Source organism: Aulonocara sp. 'chitande type north' Nkhata Bay, linkage group LG18, assembly GCF_057382095.1.
Source record: "Aulonocara sp. 'chitande type north' Nkhata Bay isolate Kocher_YH1m ecotype deep benthic linkage group LG18, A_spYH_male_GT1.1, whole genome shotgun sequence".
NCBI lineage: Eukaryota > Metazoa > Chordata > Actinopteri > Cichliformes > Cichlidae > Aulonocara > Aulonocara sp. 'chitande type north' Nkhata Bay.
Window position 1 is genome coordinate 30050387 of NC_141361.1, and position 14040 is coordinate 30064426.

The 14040-nt window shown below is 41.1% G+C and overlaps 1 protein-coding gene across 5 annotated transcripts in view; it reads left to right on the top strand.

Annotated features, from left to right (window-relative positions):
* carmil3 (capping protein regulator and myosin 1 linker 3) overlaps positions 1-11134 on the top strand; it is a 102579-nt gene extending 91445 nt beyond the window's left edge. For 2 of the 5 annotated variants that reach the window (XM_086270572.1, XM_086270575.1), the window contains exons 31-40: positions 489-676; positions 1391-1470; positions 3907-4026; positions 4922-5090; positions 6275-6647; positions 7918-8024; positions 8124-8331; positions 8653-8724; positions 9047-9166; positions 10395-11134. In XM_086270572.1, coding sequence (XP_086126698.1) covers positions 489-676; positions 1391-1470; positions 3907-4026; positions 4922-5090; positions 6275-6647; positions 7918-8024; positions 8124-8331; positions 8653-8724; positions 9047-9166; positions 10395-10435 — 1478 coding nt within the window. In that variant the 3' untranslated portion in view covers positions 10436-11134. The remainder of the gene's footprint in view (positions 1-488; positions 677-1390; positions 1471-3906; positions 4027-4921; positions 5091-6274; positions 6648-7917; positions 8025-8123; positions 8332-8652; positions 8725-9046; positions 9167-10394) is intronic. The other 3 variants (XM_086270574.1, XM_086270576.1, XM_086270577.1) reach the window with 3 other exon arrangements.
* Positions 11135-14040: the final 2906 nt, after the last annotated feature.

Genomic DNA, 14040 nt, shown 5'->3' on the forward strand with positions numbered 1-14040 from the left:
CAAACTTCCATTTCACAGTAAAATATGGAGTCATGAAGTATGGCTTGAGACTTTTGCACATTACTGTTTTATATAGATAGCCAATACCAGGGCAAGAGTCACTTGATCTTTCATTTTTTTAGTCAATTAAGTAGTTTTTCGTCTACAGTAATGAATGTCCAACATGGCAGAATGACATAAGAGATAATGTTGTTTCATTTGGGCTGTAATCAGTATAGTAATATTTCTGTAGATAGAATGAAGCATTATTATAAAATAACATTGTTTTCTGACACCAACCCAACCATGGGTGAGCCTTTTCCCCGCTAGTGGGATTTGTCTTCTAACAGGAAGCATTTTTTCTCACTTCAAAAGCAATAAAAATGTGAAATTCACAAGCTGATTGCAAATTTAGTCTAATCATACATTTAATTCCAATCAAAGAGGATTTTATCAGTGGTATTGCATAAATGAAGTTCTGTCACAATCCATTTCCCTTCCTGTCATAGGTTTAGGCGAGGAGCCCAGTTCCTCTCCGACACCTTCAGCTCCACCTCACTCTGCCCCTCTTACCCACTCGGCATCATGGGAGTGTCTGTCCACTCTCCCCACCAATGGATCCCCCTTACGCCACGTGACCCACGCCAGGCCACGCCCGCCACGGCGACACAGAGCAGGACACCTACCTCCTGAATCCGTGAGTTTGTGACTTTGCAGTGACATTTGACCATGTTATGAGCTTCAGTGGGCAGGGATCAGTGTCCCCTCCAGACTAGCAGCTGCTTCCACAGGATGTATACTGACCAGTTTCACTTTTAAGTGAGTTTTTATTGCGCCTGTAGCACCACTGTATGTGTTTAACTGGCCTATTTTGATCTGATACTACAGCATGAACTTCAGTCCATGTGTTTCCACAAAAGTGCACAGAGGGAGGCAAACGAGAGAAAGTAAACCAAACATGGCTTTTCTGAGGTGTTTTTTTCTTTTTTAAATCTCTTGGCTGCTGCATGTGAACTTTTGTTATTCATCTTGTTTTCATTGCCAGCGGCACCTTCCAAAAATAAGCTCTCTTTAAAATAGGAAGCTGTCGCACGTGTCTCTGTGATTCAAATGGTAATCATGCGCAGCCATCTCCCCTGGGCCACAGGGCAGCCGCTAACTTAGCAGCTTGTTTGTTTCGAGACTTTGTAAAGCTTTTCCCCCCTAAATCAGTACAAACTGAGTTAGGGCAGCATGATGAAGAGCTGTTTTACAAACAGATTTCTGTTGGCAGCAGATTCAGGTTTATCAGCCAGCCATTAGAAATGATAATAACTTTTGTCAGCCTTTCATCCCCTTTGTCGGCATGGCAAGACTGATCATTGTCATACTGTGTGTGTGTGTGTGTGTGTGTGTGTGTGTGTGTGTGCAGCATTGCTCTGAGAATGGAGGAGTCAACATGCTGGAGGACGGACTGCCTGATTTCTACAGCAAACGAGTTTTACCTGACAGGTAGACGCCAGAATCGTCTCTGTGCAGTCATTAAGTATGTGATAAATTCTTTACTACACTGAGCCCCGAGGACGACACACAAGACGAGACATTGAGGGAACTGTGTCTTACATCTGGTGTATCAGTAAAACCTGTTTTCTATTGTTTGTCATTTAAACAGTAAAATGAAAAACAAACACACAAAAAACAACATGCAAATAAAGTACAATGTACCATTTTCCATTGTAGTTTCTTTTCCCTGCATTTCTTAACCACACGTTTAATTTTACCTTGTACTTTTTGTTGAAACGCATGCTTTTGGACACATTTGCATCACCTTAGGTCTTGGTGCAGTCCTCGAGTCATCCTTTGTTTGAAACAAACTGTTGTATCTTCCTTCCTCCTCCCTTTAAGTCAGCTTTCTGGTGACTTTTTTTACCTCACTGACAAAAGATTTAACAGACGGTGTGAGAGCCGGTCAAGTCACTGATATCATACAGCACTAAAAGTAAAAAAAAAATTCTGAAAGTGAGCATTTAGATATATGTTCACTCATATTTCAGCATTTACAACTTTGTTTAATATCGGCATCTACGATTGTAGCATTGTACACAGTATGACGGAGAAGAAGGAAGGGCAATTTCTGAATGTTAAGAAGAGAACAGTAGCTGTGTCTAAAGAATGCAAATGGTGCATTTTAATTTGCTGTTTAAATCTTTGCAAGAACTCTGCAGTTGTGAACCCGTGATACGTTTTAAGGAGTAAAAACACAAAGCTGGAGACTTGCTGCTGGACATAGTGGAGCATTTAGCAGCTAAGAAACCACATATTTTGTTGATAGAGACCGAGTGCAGTGCTTAAAGGAGAGTAATTACCAGAGTTACCAACTGTCACTGCAGAACAATCCTAATGATATTCAGTATGTGCTCAATGTGTCAGTGAGTAACTGTTTGCTAAGTCTTTCACCATGTCAGTAGATGAGGTGATTAAAATTCCAATGTTACTCCCCACAAAAGTGGGAATAAAATCAGTTATGCACATTTAAGTCAATTACAGTATGCTATTCACTGGAAAAATTCCCATGTTCCCATTTTTTCTGGGCAGTGTTGGTATATTGGTGGTGCCATGTGGATAAGTGACTGAAGCTGCATCCTCAAAGACTCAAACCCAGAAGGAAATGTTGGCAAAGAAGATGGAACTAAGTGAAAATAATAAATAATGAATGAACTTAAGGATAGCTGATTGACTCTGCAGTCCCTCTAACCTCTGCACAGAATGAACATATTTAATTTTATTTTTTTGATTTTACAGGATTTCAGCTGTTTTTTTGGGGTACTTAGGAATTTGTAACTAAAAACTACATGTTCCTACACTACTAACTACCTTGAAATAAATAGTCTATATAGCCACTTGCATACCAGTGGACTATTTAGCAGCTGAACTATTTTCTTTAAATCTGAGTAATCTCTGGACACCAAAAACAAAGTTTAAAGTGGTGTAAGTATTGAATTTAAATTGATCAGGCAAGCACAACACAGCTGCAGATGGATGCCAGAATTGTCCCAAATTTGAAGATAAATAGATGCTGAGTTGCTGACATGTTAGCCCTATCAATAAATAAGGCCAATTTATTATTTTATTATATTTCACAGCCTTGTTTACAAGTCACAATCAATTTTCCATAATCTAGTTAATGTTGTATAAGAAATTAAAACCATTTTTTTTAACTTTATGAATATACTGTATGTGTAAAATAAAGTGTGAATTATTACATAACTTTATTCGTGCTACTATCCCAAATAACCAAAGTATTCTAGTATTAGGCCAGTGCTGAAAAGCTACACAAGCTATTTTTAAACATATTTAACACAAAACTGCTTTTTTTAATTAGTAATTATATGTGTTTTAAATTATTTCCAAAGTTTGGGTTAAGGTTTTGGTGTAGTGTAAGATTTTTTATATTTATGCAAAGTGAAGCTCATTTTAAGCATTCCTTTAGATGTCATAGCATTGTAACATTAACTGTTTGGTAAAATCGGCATGATTTTGCATCTCAAAGCTGGACAGCACTATGTAAATGATGGTTAACCCTGCAAGTGTTTTAAAGTTACATGCCAGTGTAAGCTTCATGCTCAGCAGCAGTGTGCTTAGGCAGCAGAAACACTGCTTCTGTCCAGAGTATTAAACCATGTGTTCAGGACTCGGCATACTAATTATGTTTCCTGTTCTTGTCAAACGGTTCATTCAAATAATGTAGTCGGATGTTAATTCTGGGTTTAGCCTGCCACTTATGACTTTCACAGAATACTGATAAATACTGGCTGCTGGCTGATTGCATTAACAAAACAAAACAGTCCAAATGATGCAATCTAGCTTTAATCTCACTGTGTGTGCCTACCCTCTTACCCAATGCTTTAGTTTACTCATTCTGTTTATTTCTCTACTTTTCACTTTCAGTCAGTTGTCGTCCCTGCATCAGGCCCAGTCTCTGAGGAGGAAGAAAAGACGAAGTGTGTTGTCCATTTTCTCAGGATTCCGCAAGAACCGCAACTCCACCATCTCTAATCAGGACTCGGAGTGAGTATGCAGCACAGGAGCCGAGTGGAAGAAGTGGAGGAAAGTAACATTTAAGAGCACACGCCCAGAGAATGAGATGGTGGTTAAATTAATCCAGCGCTGGGCATTAACGCCACTTCAAAACTTCATGAATATTTGAATAGGAGAAAATATTTCCCCATCCCCAGCTGTTTTCCTTTGCTTTGAATTTATGGTGCTGGATGCATTTGAGCTGCTGTTACATAATGGCGCTGGAGTTAGAAAGTGTTGGTGGAAAAAGTTTGCAAACTTTTTAAAAAAAAAGAAAAATCATTTGCACAGATTAACAGCTGAGTGGGGAGAATAGCACTTAATAGGCGCACTTTGTTCACTTAAACTACACAGCTGCACGAAACGGACGAAAGGGTTTCTCAGCGAGAGCCGCAGTTTGTTTTTCAGCTCAGAGGTGTGCTTTAAAAAAAACGGTGATGCCTTTGCCTCTGCTGGTTAACAGCCTTGCTGCGGTGCAGGAATTTCACACATATGCTGTAGGCCGAGTCTACAGGAGTCTGAAAGAGAAGCATAAAAGCAAAGATGACTCATCTGAGGGGAAGTCATAGATGGAAATAGTTTCTTAAATACAGTATGCTGCGTTTTGTAAGCTTTCACCTGCAGATTGATGCTAAGCAATCAAAGAGATTGTTTGTTGCTGCGTTCACTTGGCTTGCTCTCTACGTTCATTTCTTTTGTTTTTTAACAGCAGCACATTGTGTAGGAAGTAAGCTGTTGCGCTTCAGAAAAACTGCAGTGTTTCAAACTGATGGTGTTACTGTAAATTCATAAGCATAATAATATTGTATCCAAAATGTAGTGTATGGTTTATGATTGAAGTCAATTAGAGGGACCAGTGCTGAAAAGTCTGCCTTTTTCTGTCCAGCAGCGCCTCAGAGAATGTCTACTCCATGATTCAGCATCCTAAAGATGCCGTGAGGCCGGAGAGCGTTGTCCCAGGAGCAAATGGGAGCATGCCTTCACCTCACCCAACTCAGGGCATGCCGGTGCATGGGATGAGAACTGCCAGCCCCCCCTGCCTCATCCAAAGACAGGTACCGTGCTGTGAAAAGTTGGCTGTTTGAGCTTTTGTAGATTCACTTATGTCTCTAACTAACAGGGGCAACAATGACACATCCCCCAAGTCAAGGAATGTTTTTACAGGTGGAGGACACTGACATTTTTCCCTCCTCATCTTTTCTGGCTGTTTTTCACTAGTCTTGCATTTAGCTAGGCTAGGGTCAGTGTCACAACTGGTAACATGAGGTGATACCTGGACCCTACAGATGTTGCACAGGTAGTCCAACTCTTCCAAGATGGCACATCAGTCCAGCTATTTCCACAAAGTTTGCTGTGTCTCCTCCATCTCAGGAGGCAGGCAGTTGCTCTAGCAGAGCTGAACAAGGCTGTAGAAGGTCCCTAACCCATCAGCAGGACAGGTATCTGCTGCTTTGTGCAAGGAAGAAAAGGATGAGCACTGTCAGAGCTACAAGTAGGACACTGGTGTGAATGTCTCTAACCAAACAATCAGATACAGACTTTATTAGGGTGGCCTGAGGACCCTACGCTGGTGCAGTGGGTCCTGGGTTCCTCCTGGTGCACAACAATGTTGCAGCTACATCTATATCCTTTTCTCACCATTGCAATCTGATGTGTTTTCAAAGTGTTCATTTAATTTTTTTGAAATTGCATTCCTCAGGGCTTTGCCAAACACAGTGACTTGATAAAAGTGTTTAATAGTTAAAGAATATTTTAAAGTTTAAATTAAATGCTAATGCATTTCTATTTCCATTTTTTTTTTCAAGTCTGCTTCCAGTTTAATTCATGAGTGAGCAGCTGCTACTTCTTTCTATAGTTCTACATGACATGTAACAGTGCATGGCCGTGTGCTGTCCGAGCCACCTGCTGTTCCCAGCCTTTTTATGTGTCTTATTGTAGTAGCTTGCCTAAGGTGTGGAGGGCTATTTAAACTCTGTGCTGAGGGACGGCTTGGATTACTCCAATTCTCTCTTAAGTAGAGCCCGTGGATCCTTAGTGATCATTAAGGGGATTTGAGGACATCCACTGCAAAAAAATGAACGATAATTTAATTTTGTTATAATTGAATTCAACAGAATACATTTTAATTAAGGCCTTCGCTTTCTCTATTGTTAGCACCAGATTATGAGTTATGCTATTCATTAAATCATCAGCGATTTGACTCGTTCTAACTGTGTCCATGACTTCTGTCCTCATCCAGTCCACAGACCTGGTCAGCATGGTGTACAGCTGCATCGGGGCAGAAATCGAAGACTCCGATGGCAGCAGCAACTGTGACATCAAAGGGATAGACCAGGATGCTGACAGATCAGTCACCATCTCAGATGCCCCGACAGATACTCGAACTAACGGCCACGTGGTGTCCTCCAAACAACAGACGGACAGACAGATGGAGACAGCCAGGCAGGAGAGGATTGTGCCCCTGACAGACTCGCGGACTGAGATAGAAGATGATGTGCAGAGCAGCGGAGGTGGAATCGTGGCCCCCGGTGGGCCAAGGCCAGAGCCGCCTCCACAGAGTGCTAAGCCCAGTTTGGCTGTCATGAGGCGGAGACACCTGCAGGAGAGTTTAGGTATTGCAATTTAAACAACAACTGAAGTTCTGTTAAAGTATAATATTGTAAAATGTCCCTATTGGATGAATAAGTATCCAACATGATAATAATCACATGGTATGAATATGATGATAAAATAATAAATGATGAAGACTCAGGTGTGACTCTTATTAGAATGACTGATAATAATGATAATTCTAAAAATAGACTCACTGTACACTGTACACGTGGCATGTGGTTGACCGTGATATATTTTTAGATCAATGTCTTGTTGGATAAAAGTTCAAAGGGAAAACAATCAGAAGATGCCATGTTTTTAAAGAAGAAAAAAAGCAGAAAACTCACAAAAGCTGCAAAAACCGTGTAGACGAGTATGTCAAAGTGTGTTTAATGAGAGATGCAGTACGAGAGCAGACGATGACATGATTGGCTATAGCTATAGAGGCCTTTTGTGGCGAAAGAGCCATTGTTAAGTCTCAAGTCTAGACTTCTTAATGAGTAAAACCTCCGAGTATTGTAGACTGCAGTCTGACTCAAAGGGAATTAAGAGATCACTGTAACAGAAGTGGTCATGGCATAAAATCAATGTTAAAGCCAGCAGTTTGGCGTTAAAACGGAGAAAGGGTGCAGGGATGTGCATCTTTATCGTCCGATTGAAATCCTTAATGCAAGCTGTGGACAGCAGCACATATAAATAGTTGTCTCTTAAAAGCTGGAGCAAGCTCTTAACACAGAAATGGAAAAGCAATCCAGGTTGGTTGGTTTTAATTTGCACAGTTTGTGCTTTCAGCCCCTTCAGCCAAAGGCTCCCATTCCCAGGTTCGTGTGAAATGTGTGCTGCTTGCCAATATTCCTGCTTCAGGTCTTATTCTGCTTTTCTTATCTTACGTCATGTATAGTGTATATGTACTGTTATAGTGGGGTATGCTCATATTAGACAAGTTTCAGATAATGAGTTTAGTCTATGAATAAATAAACACCGTGAGCCAAAAACCTCTTCAGGCTTCAGAAAGACGGGCTGTCTTTTTTTTCTTTGTAGGTTACTTTTTGCTCTGTGTCACATCAAAGAATGGATGTAGTTGTTTCAGGAGAACTAGCAGCAGCACCACCCACATTAGTGAGGGGCAGCCAATCAGAAGGAAACTGGCCTAAAGTCAGAGTGAAAAGAGGAAGTGGATGAACTGAAGACAGCTAAGAATAACTTTGACCTGTGAATCGTGCAAGGCTACTATAGAAATCCCGAAATAAATTGAGCTTTGTTTGTGTCGGCTGCTTTTTGTTTTCCCAGAAGAAGCAGGAAGGCTGGAGGCAGAGGGAGACCAGAGTGAAAGAAAGCGCGAGGAGAAACAGAGAGGGCGAGGGCCAGAGGGAGAGCGTCCTCTCATTCCCAATAAGGTAACTATATGCTGTATGCGCTGTACGTACTATAAGAGAAAGCACATCTTGTTGTCATATTTTTCTGTTGCATAGTCAAATTTTGTGCTCCTCCATCAGCCCAGCTTGGATGTTTCTAGAGACAAGACCTCTCCAGATAAGGCCAAGACCTCCCCCGTCACCCCAGCAGAAGAACAAATCAATGATCAGAGGTGTTTACCTCCTGGTCAACCCATCGCTGAAGGTGAGGGAAGCACCGAGAGGATGAGCCCACCGGCGTCTGTCAAGCCTGGGATGGAAGCAGCAGATCCTGCTGTAATCAGTCACGGTAACCATGTCATTTTATATCTATGCACAGTCATAGCAGTCCAAAATGTCTCCTCTTTGTTTTTTCTTCTTTTTTAAAAATAAAGTAATAAACCTGGAACTTTAACATCACCATCACGAACGTTCTAGATCTTTACGTTCCATGCATGGCCGTCTTCTTTTGCTTTTCAGTCACAGGAACCGTAAACACCCCCAAAAGTAAAAGGCCAGATCTCTAGCAGGCAGTGTGTTCTTAATGATGTGGATAGAAAGGGCAGATTGGCATAATAAGATGCAAATAATTGCTGTGATCTTCCCAATTAACAATAACCAACAAACACAGATGAGGAGGGAGGCCATAATGGATTTCCAGCAGCATCACATCAGACCAGGAAGTCCAGCTCGTTTGACATAGGTACTGTGTGTCTGGTGCTGTGTTTGTTTCTGCTGCCCCGCTGTTGTGCATGCATTTTGTAGTACTGCGCACTAGTACGTAAAGATACAAATGCACGTCTTGGTTTTTTTTTTTGTTGTTGTTCATAATTCATAACAATGGCGCAACGCCTTTGTTATTTTTTATCAAACAAACTCAGCGTGACTCTCCTATTTGATGTGCTTCCAACCCTGTTGAGCGTGCTGGCTGCGCATCAACTTGTTGCTTTATCCTGCATCCTTTATTCTGAGTTCCTGTACCCCACTATGTGTGTGTGTGTCTGTCTCATGCCATTTATTCCCAGGCATGGAACGGGATGTGCCCTACGATCTGGAGAGGTCTTCAGATCGCAGATTCCTTGTGAAAAAACCCTATTTCCCTCAGTGCAGAAACAGGTCTCTGGACTACCCTGCTGGGACCGGGTGTATGTATCCGTCTCTCTTTCCTGCAGATATGTGCGGTATGACGAGCAGCATGAAGTGCATGCGTGTTGAGATTTTTGCACAATCTATTTTTTTTCTTTTGCTGCCCATCTTGTTTTTATAACAATAAAATCTTTCATTCATATTCCAAAATCTTCAGTAATTTGTTTTTAGCATTTGCGGAAGCCTAAACGTGTACACGCTTAACAGAGATGAGTCATACCCTACATATTGAATGCAAGCCTCCTTTGCCTCAATTGGATTGCCAAAGAAAGAGATCATAAAACATAATTTAAAGATGGAATTTGGCTGTTTTCCAGATATGTCTCATTGCAGCTGGCAGCCGGATCTGACACTGCTTGGGATTAGTGTGCTGTTAGATGAGACCTTCTCCCTTTTTCAAACGAGGACCTTTTATCTCCCCTCCTTTAATTGGAGCAGATTCTTTCCTTGATATCATGTTCCATTATTGTGCTAATTGGCAGTACGGTTTAGCTGATTCATCATCTCTTCCTGCTTTGAGCAGATTGACGCCGAATGTGAAAACCCCGGGGCAGTGGAATTCAGCTCTAATGACATTCCAAAAACTACTGCCAATTATCCCAGTAATACAGAACTATATATCAGCAAGTTGCTGCAGGGGACTCAATTATCATCACTGTGAGAATGATAAAAGGCTCCACGTGTCACAAGCATAAAAGCCGGTCATAAAGAGCGTGCGGGATCCTCTGTGACCTGTCGGGATGAGTTTAGGTGTATTGGAAGTTTAAGCGCCGCATTGTCACGTTTGTGTTTCTTGTCCACACCGAGAGGTTCTTTTTGCATGCGGCAGATAATATCTGAGCCTAGCTCCAGGTTTTTTTAAGCTCAAAGCTTTTTTTTGTCTCCACCCACTCATGCAAGCTTAAAAAGTTACGTTTGAAATATCACCTTCTAAAACTAATGCAGAAGACGGCCATCTGTTTCCATAGAAGTGCAGCTTTCAGTTTTATTTTATTTTTTGGCCACTTGGGGGCAGCAGAAACAAGCTGTGAACCACTGACTGTTGAAGAGTCATTGCTGTGAACACAACACTGACATTTTATCGCCCTACATATTTCCGGATTGAGCTAAGCAGCAACATTAGCATTCATTCAGAGTGGTGTTCCAGTCTAACTGTGGAATTAAGTGTAATGTAGCTGTCTAGCATTTTTTTTATTCCCACCACTCACAGTACATTTGCTTCTGTAGGTTATGAAAGCCCCCAGCTTGGTAACAGAGATGCATTATGACATTACCTGTGGACCAGGAGACGTTTGCTGGGAAGAAAGGACTTGGACGCGGAGGACTGGAGAGAGACAAGCTTTTAAAACTGTGGACTCGGCTGACAAAGATTCAACAGGATGTCTTTTTTTTAAAAATATATTTTTATTTTTAATCCCTGCAAACATTTGTTGCTGAAAATGCATGTACTGTATGCCGGTTTTGACTGCTTGCACTCGCTATTTTACTCTCAGGCATAAACAAAGCTCTACTTTTCATACAAACACAGTGGATCAGTGTGTCTCCAGTATGCTCACAAACAGCTGTTTTATGCATTTGTGCAAAAATCATTTAATATTGAAAGCGTGTCTTTTCATGCCCTATCTGTATTTAACTGACAATCTGTGACTTCTGAAAGTGAGTTTTGTAGTGTATTTATTCTAATTGGATGTATATACTGAATATATAACTGCACTAACCATTGTGGTAACTCTGCCAGTTAACAATCATGATTTTATTTGTGATAACATATCATTTGATAACCGTGTTTGTAAGTATGCTTTTGATGTATGCTGCCGGTGATGACTGAGAAACGTGTTACCATGCACTCCTGTCTCTCCAAGAGTATTTAAACTAGACAGTAGATCATTTTAATCAGATTTTGCGGGCCTGAAAATGAGTATTTTTTCTAAAAATGCTTCTATGAATCCGAATAAATAAAAGTGACTTTCCAGAAGGAAGTGGACTGCTGAAAGTTACTTTCACAATACATTACGCTAAATGTAAATATGTGTCAGAGTGGCATCCTAAAACGGGAACAGTTTAGCTGTTGTCACCATTTAGGCTGTGTTGTTGCTGAAGTAACACAGTGCTGTGCTTGTGTTGAGCCACCCGTCATTTCTTTATATTTTGCTGGGAAAATGGGAAATGGGTGATTTATCAAAGCAAACATCCACAGAAATGCATCAGGAAAAAACAGAGGCTGTCATTTCTAATGAGCTTGAAAGTTACTATTTGTTACCGACTTTATTCTTTAACACAGCCTGAACTCTCTCAGGCAGATTTCTTGTAATTTCTTTAAGTAGTCTTCAGGAATAGTTCTCCAGCTTCTTGAAGGACATTCAAAGCTCATCTTTAGATGCTCCTACCTTATCTTCTGTTCTCTGTTAATACGACACCACACTGCTTCAGTAATGTTGATGTCCGGGCTCTGAGGAGGCCAATTCATGACAGATAGTGTTTTTCTATCCAGGTATGCTTTTATTGGATTGGCAGATGGTATTGTGTGGTGGACCATAATCTGATGATACATTTCTACATTTATAATTCCATCAATTTTGACAAGATCTGCAACACCACTGGCTGAAATGCAGCCCTAAACCATGACTGAGCCTACACCCTGTTTTACAAATGGCAGCTCACTGTTGGAGCTCTCTTCTGACATTCTTCAGATTCATCTCTCCATAAGAACTGTTGCCACAAATTATCCACAGTTCTTGTATGATTTGCCATAACTCTTTTTCTCCCAGTTATCTTTGCTGAGGTTTAGAAAACAGCAGATGTAGTCAAGATGATCCCTCATTGCTTCACTAATGTTGAGGTGCGGGCTCTGGGGAGGCCAATCCATGATTCAATCAGGTACATTTTTACTGCAGTGGTAATACGTTTAGGATCATTGTCGTACTGAAAAACAAAGATGTTGCCAGTCAGATGTTATTTCATGGTGAATCAAAATCTAATGGTTCTTTTGTTGTTTACAATTTCATCAAATTCTCAACACAGATGAAATGCAGCACTGAACCTAACAGAACCTCCACTGTGTCTTTATACAGATTTCGAATTTTGTATTCATCACTCTGCAAGACCTGTTGTCACCGATTTTCTGTCCAGTTCTTGTGTAATTTTAAATTTTAAGAACAGCTCCTTCACAGCCACTCTTCCACTACGAGCATTTCTGATGAGACTTCAGCGAACAGCAGATCAGGTCCTGCTTGAGGTCTTTGCTGAATGTTTTTCTATTTCTTAAGAACATGACACCATTCATCTGCTGTCAACTTTTTTTTGATGGATACAAAAGTGGCATCAGTCCTCTCTTCTAACTCTCTGCAATGAAGAAAAAGTGCATATCTACCAAACTATCTGACCATTGGAAATCTGATATCTTTACTATTAAAACCGAGTGCTTTAAACTGAGACACTTTCACACTCTGGTTTTAACTATCGTTGTCGCTTGTGAGTGCTCCAGTTTTGTAGAGAGCCACATTAGTGGTGCCAAACTCTGCTTTTGTAAAATATGTGAAAATTATGACGCAAAATTTTATATCTCTATGCATTTTCAGTGCTTTGTCTAATAATAGGCTCAGAATCAGGAGTGGCATGAAGGATGCTTTATGATATTTATCATCTATGCTCACAGTACAAAGCTGACTCCAGATGCCCTTTTAGCATTACTGCTTCTCAGCACCAGATGGCAGCAGAGACTGAGCACATCTGCGGCTTCTGAGTGCCAGTGACAAGTCGCTGCCAACTCGTGATGCACTGTCATTACCATAATCATGGATCCTAGCAGCATCCAGTTACTGTAATGAATGCAGAATATGCACGATCATATAGTTATGACGCTGATGGTTGCTGATGAGATCGTTTGGAGCTCTGGAGGAGACTTGCCACAGAGCAAGATCAGCATTTAATTGACACTATTAACATGCTCTATTAAATGCTCCCATCGCTGGCATGTAAATCGCAGATTAGACCTCAGACTCTCTCTCTCTCTCTGTGAGCCGAGGCTTAGACGGTTCGACGAGACGCCTGTTTATCTTGTGACAGTGAGAAGCTTTTAATTCCCTCCATGCAGTCACCTGATCTCCCACACTGCCAGGACAGATCACAGCCAGGGGTGTTCACATTCACGGGGTCACCAGATAAGCTCAGCTAATTCTCTCGCCGGCTTCCCTTCCAGACACAGTCCCACGCACCATATGCCTAGCTGAATGTTTTATCACTGTATATTGTGTTCACAAACCCAGTGTTACATTAACAAAACGGTGTGATTTTCTTAGGGCACTCCAGGTCATTCATCATCATCATTTGAATATCAGCTGGTGTGAGGGTTGTGCTCTTTTATCTGCGTGTTTTTAACCTTTACCGTTTCTGTGTCTTCGGTGACTGTGGAGAAGTGCGTGTCTCAAGTGTTAGGCACCAGCAGATGGGTCAGCAGCGGGCCATTTGATTCACCGCATCAACAGTGGAAGCCCCGCAATGAGTGTACGCATATGAGCCAGTGTGCTACCGACAGAGCAAAACAAAAACAGGTGTGTAAGAAGAGACTTTGGGCTTGGTGGGCTTATGTGTAAAGTAATATAAAACGTGGCAAAAAAATAAGTATTTCAGCTTAGTGTCAAGGCCCATATGTTGCCTTTGGAGTGGGATACTTTCTACGTAAATATAGAGCATTATGCTGATTTTCTCCTCACAAACTCTAAGCCCTTGTTTATCTCCTTGCAGCCAGGCGGTGCTTTAAATTTGTATTGCTAATGACAGAAAATGTAAACAAATTAAGCATCCTGTTCTTTATAGACCCCGGCACCATCCATATTTAGTTCCCTGAGTTAGTTGTGGACATTCGAATAAAACA